Here is a 12,541-nt window from a genome sequence, read left to right on the forward strand (position 1 = left end):
TCCCGAGTTGAACCCTGGTTCGGACAGATTTTAGTCCGATTACCAACCAACAGCAACTAATTGAATTTCTCGTGGGACAAACAAAGAATCATTTGCGATGAACAAATAAAGTACGCTAATTCTCCTTTTTAACTATAGTTCGTTTTTCTTTGCGGCTGTCGTTGGAGTCTTTGCGGTGGCCAGCTGCGTCGTAGATGTTATCTTTGCCGCAAGTCGCAACTCTGCAGTCGTTCGTGCGCAGTAAAGTCGCTAACTTTGATCGGATTCTGCTGCTCAGATATTTTCAACAGACAGTCTCTACAAAATTTTACAAAAAACACATATAAGAACACTTTCCAAACAACTCTTTACACTCTCGTTTTTTTTCGTAACAGTTAGTTTTCATAATATGGTGAGGCAACACCTACTAGTAATGCCGATTTAACGCAAGACAAATTTTGGCGAATTACACCAGGTATACTAATACAGATGTGTTGACAGTGTTCCATCGGCAGCAATGACATACCGTCAATGGGTGGACGGTAGCTAATCATTTAAAAGGAGGTTGAAACGCTTCCTGCCCTTCCAGCTATAGATTCCACTTTCCGAATTCCTATGATGTATATAATCAGACTGAGACGACGAATGAATACATGAATGAGACTTTGGATTGAGGAGGGAGGAGTGCTAGGGTAGTCTGTTCAGTTGTGCAGATTAGGATGGTGTAGTGGTTAGCGCATGTGCATAGTAAGCACGAGACCCACGTTCGAATCCTGGCCTTGGCACAAATTTTCCTTCATTCGTCACTTCAGTCTGCGTATACGTACCACATATGTTGGAGACTTCAGAAGGTCTCTGGAACCATATTTCACTTGATTAAAGTTCCGAATTTCATCCCCTACAATACCCCAAAATTTTAAAACGCCATTCTGTAACACCGCGGTACGCACATCAGGGAACAGAAGCAGCAAACTGCGCCGACATAATTTTTCCTTTGTGTCTCGTTTTCCTTGTATCTGATACGATCGATAACTATACTTACAGGTTTAATAAATATGAATTTTCACTGCTGAACAATTTTCGTTAAAATATTCTTGTTTTTTCGTGTTTTTATGTTCTTATTATTTCTTATTTCTTTGTCCACGCATCTTAAAACCCAGACAACTTTTTGCTTCAGATACTTCCTTTCTCTTATGGTTGAACACTAGTACAAAAAATTTCGAATCCATATGTAACCTTAGGAATGTACCATGTGAACAAAGCAGACAATAAAATTAAGATCGAAAAGGGAGAAAGGCAAAAATTACATTACTATATCACGATTGAGCCCGAGAAGAATTGTGGTGTTGACAGAGGATGCCATCATTTCCTGTTTCTGCACATGCACCGTATTGCATGCGCAAGATTCTATGCTCAACTGATGGACGTACTCACTGACACACTCCTGACGTGGTTGGTGGCTGACCTACACACACACACACACACACACACACACACACACACACATACAAAAGTATTCGATTGTGAGCCAGAAACTCATTCAGAACTGGTTTTACACATAACTAGAGGCGAAGCGTTCACAGAAACGTACCTTAGCACTAAGGCATGGTGGGCTATAGACGATATTCCATAGGTAACAGCTATGGTGATACAAAAATGGCATCGCGAATAGGCACATTGGGCGATGTGAAGTATAAAAAGAAATTTATTACCGAAAGAATAATTGCTGTTGTTTACGATGTGTTGAGTCACGAAACCAATTTGTAAAAAATGCAACCCAATTTATCGCTACGTGTGAGACCCCTTATAGCATACTGAATGTTATGATGAGGATGGACTTTCTGAATAAATATGGGTGCGGCATAATACTGAAGGACGGGATTCTTGAATCATTTGATAGAGATGGCAGAAAAAGGGCGACATTTAAAAGACAATCAAAAAATAAAAAGATGGTGGCACATTTATAGACAGAATGAAGACTTGACAGTGTAATCGTGACGTAATTCATAAAGTATATCTATACTCGTCACATTTTTGTAGTATTATTATTAAAAGGTTTCTTTAATTCTTTATTGTTATTTAAATGTCGTTATGTGTCTATAAGAGCAGCTGGGATGAAAATAATAACTGAAGTCAACTGACTGAAGGTGAGAAGTAAAAGTTAGCTGTTTAAGTCTGTGTAAATCAGGAAGTGTACCTATAACTTGTATTGTGAGTAGGTACAAGAATACTGGGGGACTTTATTGTTTGTGAGGACATATGTGAAATGAAACCTAATTTATGTGACAGCGTGGATATTGCCTTCTAAACGAGTACTGAGGAAAGTTATTGGTGTATGAGGCAGTGTACAAATTTAGTTAAAAAAATGGCTCTGAGCACTATGGGACTTAACTGCTGAGGTCATCAGTCCCATAGAACTTAGAACTACTTAAACCTAACTAACCTAAGGACATCACATACATCCATGCCCGAGGCCGGATTCCAACCTGCGACCGTAGCGGTCGCGCGGTTCCAGACTGAAGCGCCTAGAACCACACGGCCACATCGGCCGGCAAGGATTAGCCGAGCGGTCCAAGGCGCTGCAGTCATGGACTAACAAAAGTACTACATGAAATTGCCGCGAGGGATTAGCAACTTAACATCTGTGGTCATCAGTCCCCTAGAACCTAGAACTACTTAAACCTAACTAACCTAAGGACATCACACACATCCATGCCCGAGGCAGGATTCGAACCTGCGACCGTAGCAGTCACGCGGTTCCAGACTGTAGCGCCTAGAACCGCTCGGCCACTCCGGCCGGCAGATTTAGTTCGCTGGAAATTTTATCTGTTGTGAGATGAAAGTAACCTGAAGGAGTTTTTTGTTTATGTGAATTTGGCGCTTGGGGGTAGTACTATTATAAAAGTTAATAATACAAATTGTGTCAATAAGTAAGGACCCGGAAATAGTTTATATGTGTATAACTACAATCATGAAGCTAAGGGATACTCTAAAATACAGAAGAGACAGTAAAAGCATGCAGATATTTGCATTAACATATTCATGTTCTTCTTTCTTGTTGACTTAATTAGCCTCAGTTGATGGCAATGCACAGAACACATGCGATTAACCAACGAAGGGTTCATATAGCCTGCTCACTGAGAGTCATCACATTTCGTTGAATTTTATCAGATGATATGGCCTGTGATAGATAAGGACCACTGCTGACTGCATACACATATATTGGTGGAAGAACTGAATTTAGAGATCGAGATATGGATTTGTTGCAAGTAGCGTAACATTGTCACGCGCATGCACACAGAAAAGGAACGAGAATTGCTGTTTCGATCATCATGTCGCCTGTTGTATGAAGAGCTCTTAATTTGTGGAACTGATGGTAACATTACTGAATACCACTTCTAGCGCTTTGTCGTTGTCCACCGGTTCCACAAACGCTGTTGATTGGCGTAATTATTGTCCTCAAAGCGATTTGATGTGTCTGTCGAAGCTGTGAGTGTCCTGTACTTGGTCACCAACTTGTAGCGACTTGGTATTCTACCCGATAAAGTGAGTACATTGCCAGCTACTGAACTGTGCAGTTCTGTGTCCACGTCCTGTTGCCTCGGTTGCTGGTAGTCAGCACGTCACAGTCCAAATCAGACGCCAAATACGAAGGATCTGAGTCTCGAAGAACTGCTGAAAGGTATACTCATCCACTGGTTGGAATAAAAGCAAGCACTGCATTCTGTTCCACCAGAGAATTGGCTCGAGCCAGTTAGTAGAGAATGTTCCCATGCACACTTTGGATACTTCTTCGTTGGAACAAGAGAGCCCTTTACTCCACATACTCCTGTTTGTAGTGGTACACCCAAGCCGTAGCCACTGTGACCCAAGAAACGAATAAACCAGAAAATTACTGGGAGACTGCAGTTTAACAAACCATACAGCAAGTTAACGCCAGTAGTGGGACTAAGTATGTGTCAGTGCACTCTGCATTGTTGCCAAATTTATTCAATATGGCGGCGATGACGTCATCCAAGATGGTGGCATGTAGACTTGGCAACATCGCATAACGTCATCCAAGATGGTGGATTTTGGTGGGAAAATAGACCAATTGGGCTACATCCACTAACCAAACCTCAAGAAAAAATGGCGAGAATTTTGAATTTTGGTGGGAAAATAGACCAATTCTGTTATCTCCACTAACCTAAGCCTCCAGAAAAAAAATTGCAGGAAGTTTGAATTCCAACACGATAATGCATGCAAAAACCGTACTTGCCTTTATTATTAGTGATTATCATTTATTAACATTCATTATAATTTATTATTATTTATTATCATTTATTATTATTTATTATTATTGACCTGCCTCCACTAGAAAATTCCCTCCAAATTCAAATTCCAACATGATAATAGCTGCAAAACCTTACTTTTGTTTATTATTATTCATTATTATTCATTATCATTTATTAACATTCATTATCATTCACCATCATTTATTATCATTCATTATCATTTATTACTATTCATTATCGGCCTACATCCACTTGAAAATTGCGCAAATTCGAGCACGATAATGTCTCGAAAACTGTACTTCTATTTATTATTATCATTTATTATTTATTCAAGATGTCCGATTTTCTCTGTGAGAATGCCGTTTTCCTTACATCCATAACAAAAATCTATCACAAGTTCAAATCCCATCACCATAATTGATCACATGTACGATCTTTCTCCGTAACTTATCTTTTTTCACTGGTAGCCTATCATAATCGTGTCAAATAATAAACTGCACTTATACTAACGTAAGGCAAGTCCTTTGATTTTGCAGGGGGGGAAGGGACTGAAGACTTTATTTAAAGCAGTACGTTCATCGCTTGTTCTCCAACACAGTCAGCACACACATCTTTGATATCGCAGTGCAGTCGCCACGACGTCCGCGCTCACACTGAATTAGTTCAAATCCTCGCCACCCCCTGGCCAGCGCGTGGAGACACTGCAGACGCCTGTCACGTGAGGCGGCCGCCCGCGCTGGACTGCCGGTATGCTGGGGGGGCGAGCCCAGCGATCGCTCCCACGTCGTAAACATGTTTTCGCTGGACACTCTGGCACTTGCCGAGTTTGACGTCACCGCGGTCCCTTGTCCGCTCACCACGTGTATTCGTCGCCTCCGCACATTTCCCGCCAAAATTGCTTGCCTCAGAGCTCCATCACACAACGGTCGGCCGCTCCCTGTCACACTTTTGGCGCCAAAGTTGTTTTCCTGGTCACGTTCAAACCTGTCGATGCCGACCGCTCACCGTCCACCACGTGTCCTTGTGCGAGCGAGAACGCAGGCTACACTTTTGGCGGCAAAGTTTGCTCTACACTGGAATCCGCCATGACTGTATAACAGTGCGTTTGCTCTGCACTACAGTGCTCGCTAATTGACTCTCTCTCGCGCGCGCGCATAATAACTGTACAATCGCTGTGCCGCCGCCCTGTTTACGTCACACACCCTCCATAAACGCGACGGACATAGTCTTCTGTAAATACCTAAGTACTTAATTCCATTTCGTTTGTAATCATATTAAATAATTCAATTTTCAATTTCATATACGTATGCAAAGGTGTTCAACTACCTAATTTCAACTACTTTTCGTGGACCAGACAGCCACCTCTTCCTAGGAACCAGCGCCGAGTTTGAATTCTGGCAGGAAAGAAAGGTCACTTCTGCTTTCTCTACCAACCTAAAAGAATTGTGGAAATAAAGGGCACTTGTACTAACCTCAGCAACCCAACCGCCACGTCCTCTTAGGAACCAGCGCCAAGTTTGAAATCTGCCATTAAACAAAGCTCACTGGCGCTTCCGCCACCAATCTAAGAAAATTGTTGCAAACCAAGCTCATCACCGCTACATTAAGCCACCAGCACTCAGCCTCTTCGTACACGTTTCTGGTAAAAGGACTCACCCTGCACTAGGCCCATGGATGGAGGAACCAATTTACTTTATTTAGGAATGGAGTACATGTATCACGCCGACATGTTCCACACCACACAGACCAGGAAAACACTCCTACATAACTCATTTATAATGCTCTTGACACACGCTTGCAAAATTGTAAACAGTCAAAATTTACTCATAGCACAGCCTACAGACATGCGAACCGCTCCTAAATAATGCTAAATATTTACGTCCAAATAGCGAAACACCTGCTATTTTTAGGAAATAATTTCAGTGCATAGGCTGATGGAAGGAGCAACGAGTGTACTTTTTTTTATTTGTAGCTTATCTTTTTGAAACTTTTACTTCTCATAGGTTTCGATATGTAAGGCTGACATAAGGCAGTTTCTGAACTCCAGTAGTGCACTACACTTAGCAACACAACCACACCCATCAATATATTCATTCCAATACAGACCTGTAACCCCTCTAGGATAAATTTGTCCAGTTATTTGTCGACTCACTCACAGTCTGACCAGATTGCCATTATTGCGCAAAAACAGCTCAGACTGCGCTGTGCTGCTCGGGGAAGTAAGGACGGACTGCACTCTATTTATTTCAAGCCCTTTTATTTAGTAGAGGAGTATATTTGCCACAAAACACCCGCACTGATCCGACTGTGGTCATCTGACACAGGCCGGCCGAAGTGGCCGTGCGGTTAAAGGCGCTGCAGTCTGGAACCGCAAGACCGCTACGGTCGCAGGTTCGAATCCTACCTCGGGCATGGATGTTTGTGATGTCCTTAGGTTAGTTAGGTTTAACTAGTTCTAAGTTCTAGGGGACTAATGACCTCAGAAGTTGAGTCCCATAGTGCTCAGAGCCATTTGAACCATCTGACACAGCCCACAAACACGTAAACAGCTCCTAATTTCACCACACAATAGCTAACAGCTCTTAAATAATGCATTACACAATATCAGCAGACGAGCTCTGTACTCTTTAACTCTCGAAATAAAGCACAGCACAGTGCACGGACATGCTCGCAAAATAGTGCAACAGACGCGCCCAAACACCCACAGCTGCCAAACCGATCAAAAGTAGAGACTTAGTAGAGGCTCGGCCTCCCCCGCAAACATGACCTCAACACAGTCTCATTCACGCCTAACACCGGAGAAATTGATATCGCCTATGTGCCTTAGATTACGCTCCAAGACAGGCCCAGGCCACACGCGCCACTGTTTGAACAAGGGCCAGAGACAGCTTTTCATTCGCTTAGAGTATGAGTGATCAAACTTTAAAGCAGTCTCTGCAGCATGTGTATATTTAATATGATCTTGTTCATATAGGCATCTGTAGTTTGAGATGTCGGACTTGGTGAGCTGTTAGGAATTCTTGGATGGTCGCACTCTGAGTTATTCGGGGTGAGGTAGACATATAAGCAGATTTACCAAAGTCTTTATTTGCAAGTTCAGCCATATGGTAGGTACGGTAGGCGATCGTCGCCGTTCCAGACAAACAATTTATAAAACAATTGAGAACATTGAATTCTCAACATCTGCTGCAGACAAGAAGAAGAATGCTGTGAAGACTGTTGCTGCCACTGCTCTTGTCGATGGACCCTGTGTTTTCTGTGGATGTAGACTTAATTTTAGTATTGACATTAATGATTCTTTTTCACATGGTAATGGTTGGCTGACTGTAGCTATTGTACGTGGAGGTACAGGAGTACCTAATGTTCCTGGACTTGAAAGTTTTGTGGATAGAGACATTATCGCCTACCGTACCTACCATATGGCTGAACTTGCAAATAAAGACTTTGGTAAATCTGCTTATATGTCTACCTCTGCCTTGTCAGTGTATACTCGTAACAAAAGAAAAATATCTTTAAATGAGTCTGTATTTATTTGGATTAAAGGTAAAGGAGTATGTGAATATGTAAAGTTTGTTGGAGACTGTACTTTGTATTTTCATAAATAAAGTATTGTACGTGGAGGTACAGGAGTATCTAATGTTCCTGGACTTGAAAGTTTTGTGGATAGAGACATTATCGCCTACCGTACCTACCATATGGCTGAACTTGCAAATAAAGACTTTGGTAAATCTGCTTATATGTCTACCTCTGCCTTGTCATTGTATGAATTATGTGAATTCCATTTGTCCGCACTGGAGGTGGATCGCATTGGTGCCTTCGTGACTTTTTCACTGTTTGATGGTAGAGGATAAAGATGATAGGTTGTTGAGGATCTGTTGTACTTGTACCTAGTTTGAGGCATACAACATTGCGCACATTTCCGGCGAATGGTCAAAACAAGGTCCTGTTGCAGTAACTGAGATCGTTCTGTTTATAGACAGGTTGCAGAAGGTAATAGATATGTCTTTCTCCTACGTAAATTGCAGAGATCAGATGGTTGAAGATAAATGCATACCCATCTATGCTTAGAAAGGGACAATGCTTTTTTATTATTAAGTGAGTTTTGGCAGGAGTGAATATGGTTTTATATACGCGAGTGTTTCAGCGAAGGGTGAATGACGTCGGGTTCACTGGCTGGGGGAAGACACTGTTTACATGTCTTGTTGGAGATGCAAGGGGGAGATGGAGATCTGCGCTGTTCAGGAATCCATTTGTGCGCTGTATGTCGTTAGACAATAGCTGGGAGCAGGTATAGGGAGAGCCCACTTCAGCATTCTGGTCCTGGGGGCTGAGTGGACGGCTGTTTAGATGGACAGCTATGTGGCTTTGACATGCCCCGGCGGCGCTTGGAGACTCACTTTGTAAGGCGCTATGGGATTAGTTTGAGCACAAGTGATGAACGTACTGCTTGAAATAAAATCTTCAGTCCCTTCCCCCCTGCAAATTCAAAGGACTTGCCTTACGTTAGTATAAGTGCAATTTATTATTTGACACGATTATGATAGGCTACCAGTGAAAAAAGATAAGTGACGGAGAAAGTTCGTACGTGTGATCAATTATGGTGATGGGATTTGAACTTGTGATAGATTTTTGTTATGGATGTAAGGAAAATGGCTTTCTCACCGAGAAAATCGGATATCTTGAATAAATAATAAATGATAATAATAAATAGAAGTACAGTTTTCGAGACATTATCGTGCTGGAATTTGGCGCAATTTTCTAGTGGGATAATGAATAATAATAAATGATAATGAATGATAATTAATGACAATTAATGATAATGAATGATAATAATTGATAATGAATAATAATGAATAATAATAAACAAAAGTAAGGTTTTGCAGCCATTATCGTGTTGGAATTTGAATTTGGAGGGAATTTTCTAGTGGAGGCAGGTCAATAATAAGAAATAATAATAAATGATAATAAATAATAATGAATGATAATAAATAATAATGAATGATAATAAATAATGTAAATGATAACGAATGTTAATAAATGGTAATCAATAATAATAAAGGCAAGTACGGTTTTTGCATGCATTATCGTGTTGGAATTCAAACTTCCCGCAATTTTTTCTTCTGGAGGCTTAGGTTTGTGGACTTAGCACAATTGGTCTATTTTCCCGCCAAAATTCAAAATTCCCACCATTTTTTCTGGAGGTTCAGTTAGTGGAGGTAGCCCAATTGGCCTATTTTCCCGCCGAAATCCACCATCTTGGATGACGCCAAGCGATGTTGCCAAGTCTACATGCCACCATCTTGAATGACGTCATCGCTGCAATTTTGAATAAATTTGGCAACAATGCAGAGTGCGCTGCCACATACTTAGTCTACTACTAACGCCTTCCATACACATAAGGTCCTTCGAATAAGGAACAATCACTGTCCTAAAGGGAAACCGGACCCAAAACTACAGTGCCTGACCAAATACCTGGTAAAAAAAGCTAAACACGAACAACACTGATGCAGTTGTGTGGCAGAGGACTGCAAGTGTGTAATCATTTATATAGCCATTGATAATGTCTACGTGTACAAAAATTACATTGGCATCCGACAATGTTTCCCGGTTTCTTCTCTTCTTTTGTCAGGCGGTGTATTTCTGTCGGTAGACACGGTCGTCTAAGCATCTTAGGACCACCAATCTAATCTACGGCGCGTGTGACACTGTCCGAAGAGAGCGCCGGAGCGCTATCAGAGGACATGGGCTGCCTGTTGGTTGCCGTAAACAGAGCTTTCGTCAAACACCGCGTAGAAGTTTCCTCAATGAGATATAATTCTTATTTACTTGTTTCTTAACTGCTCTTCAAGTTGAAAATCTTTGTGACGTAAGACTTTTGTCGTGCTTGTGCAGATCCTGTGAGGGAAGTGAAGATCACACTCTCGTACCCGGACGTCGCCACCGACCAGTACGGCAACGCGGGCACGTGGACGCTCATCTATAACCAGGGGTTCGACGTGACGGTCAACGGCAGGACGTACTTCGCCTTCTCTTACTACACGTCGGTAAGCAACAAAAAGCAAAGGGTTGCCGTTAAAAGTGAACATATAATGGAATACAGTGAAGAGCCAAAGGAACTGGTACACCTGCCGAACACCGCGTAGGGCCTCCTCTTCATGCAGCATCATGACGTGGCAAGGTTTCGACTAATGTTTGAAGTAGTGCTGGAGGGAATTGACACCATGAATCCTGAAGGGCTGTCCATAAATCTGTAAGAGTGTGAGGGGGTGGAGATGTCTTCTGAACAGCACGTTGCAAGGCATCCCAGACATGCTTAGCAACGTTCATATCTGGGGATTTTGGCGGCCAGTGGGAGTGTTTAAACTCAGAAGAGTGTTCCTGGAGCTATTCCGTAGCAATTCTGGACTTATGGCGTGTCGCTTCGTCCTGCTGGAATAGCCAAAGTCCGTCGGAATGCACAGTGCACATGAATGAATGCAGTTGAACAGACAGGATGCTCGTACCTGTCACCTGTCAGAGCCGTATCTAGACGTATCAGGGGTCCCATACCATTCCAATTGCACACACCCCACACCATTATACAGCCTCCACCAGCTTGAACAGTCCCCTGCTGACATGCAGGCTCCATGGATTCGTGAGGTTGTCGCCATACCTGTACACGACCATCCGCGTGATACAATTTGAAACGAGTTGCGTCCGACCAGTCAACATGTTTCCAGTCGTCAACAGTCCAATGTCGATGTTGACGGGCCCAACCAAGGCGTAAAGCTTTGTGTCGTGCAGTCATCAAGGGTACACGAGTGGGTCTTCGGTACCGAAAGCCCATATCGATGATGTTTCGTTGAATGGTTCGCACGTTGAAACTTGTTGGTAGCCCAGCATTGAAATCTGCAGCAATTTGCGGAAGGGTTGTACTTCCGTCACGTTGAACGATTCTCTTCAGTCGTCGTTGGTCCCATACTTGCAGGATCTTCTTCCGGCCGCAGCGACGTCGGAAATTTTATATTTCACCGGCTTCCTGATATCCACGGTACACTCGTGAAATGTTCGTACGGGAAAATCCCCACTTCATCGCTACCTTGGAGATTCTATGTCCCATCTCTCGTGCGTCGACTAAAACACCACGTTCAGACTTACTTAAATCTTGACGATCTGCCGTTGTTGCAGCAGTAACGGATATTACAACCACGCCATACACTTGTCGTCTTATATAGGTGTTGCTGACCGCAGCACCGTATTCTGCCTGTTTACATATCACTGTATTTGAATACGCTTGCCTATACCAGTTCCTTCGGCGCTTCAGTGTACAATTTCATTACTTTGCTACCGGTACATACAAAATGTACGTAGGTGGCTTTTGCAAACACAGCAGTGGAAACAAGTCCCTCACACTGACGCAGAGCACGGTCTGTTTTGCAGGACAACGGCACGGTGACCAGCTGGTGCGACCGCACCTTCCCTGGCTGGTCGCATGACGTCACCGTCCGTCACTGGGCCTGCTATTACGCCGTCAAGGACACACCTGTCGCCAGGAAGGTCCACGTGGATCCATTCTCAGCCACCAGCTACCGCGACTTGGTACGTTTCCTTCTTTACTTACTCATTCTACACTTACTGTTAAACGAAGAGACTTCGAAAGAAAGTTCAAAAACTAGAAGGCAACCTAAATGTAGCGACCAGGAGCACATAGGAATAATAGTGTTAGAAAAGCAAAAACATGTTTAATTGGAACTTGCACGAGTTTAGCTTTACAAGTAAAACAAAATTTCAGGGCACACGTGAACATGCCTATGGAAATACCAGTGCTGAGATTTGCTGACTTCATCGTCCTCTTAGCCAAGTGGAAGGAAGCCACAGGTGACCTGCTAAATTCAATGCAAGCCCTTATTACACAGAATTTAAGTTAGGTAAAAGAAAAGCTCAACAGTACCAGAAAGAAAGGAAGGAAGATTAGTAATTAATGTTCCATATTTTTGAATTGGGGAAGGATGGAGAGCGACTGTGCCCTCTTAGCGGAACCATCCCGGTAGTTGCGTCAAGTGGTTTGGGGAAATCGGGGTCCTCCCCCGTGTCTTACCATTGCTCTCGTTGGTAGAAAGAATAACACAGGCTAGATACCCTTGAAAACTGTTCAAGATGCACTTGCGAATCAAGGCTGCCGAGGATGGCCAAAGGAAGCCATACGTAAAATGAAAATTGACAAAGGTGATGAAATCTTTAGCAAGCTAAATATATTGCCTGAAAAAAAGAATTCGTGTACCCTACTAGAAGTTTCCAATTCACTCAAG

The 12,541-nt window shown here is 42.7% G+C and overlaps 1 protein-coding gene across 3 annotated transcripts in view; it reads left to right on the forward strand.

Moving 5' to 3' along the window:
• Window positions 1–12,541, forward strand: part of LOC126161835 (dipeptidyl peptidase 1-like) — a 59,432-nt gene that overhangs the window by 12,350 nt on the left and 34,541 nt on the right. For all 3 annotated transcript variants that reach the window (XM_049917944.1, XM_049917951.1, XM_049917959.1), the window contains exons 3-4: window positions 10,146–10,297; window positions 11,673–11,831. In XM_049917944.1, the coding sequence (XP_049773901.1) occupies window positions 10,146–10,297; window positions 11,673–11,831 (311 nt within the window). The remainder of the gene's footprint in view (window positions 1–10,145; window positions 10,298–11,672; window positions 11,832–12,541) is intronic.

This window comes from Schistocerca cancellata, chromosome 1 (assembly GCF_023864275.1).
Source record: "Schistocerca cancellata isolate TAMUIC-IGC-003103 chromosome 1, iqSchCanc2.1, whole genome shotgun sequence".
In the NCBI taxonomy this organism is placed as follows: Eukaryota; Metazoa; Arthropoda; class Insecta; order Orthoptera; family Acrididae; genus Schistocerca; species Schistocerca cancellata.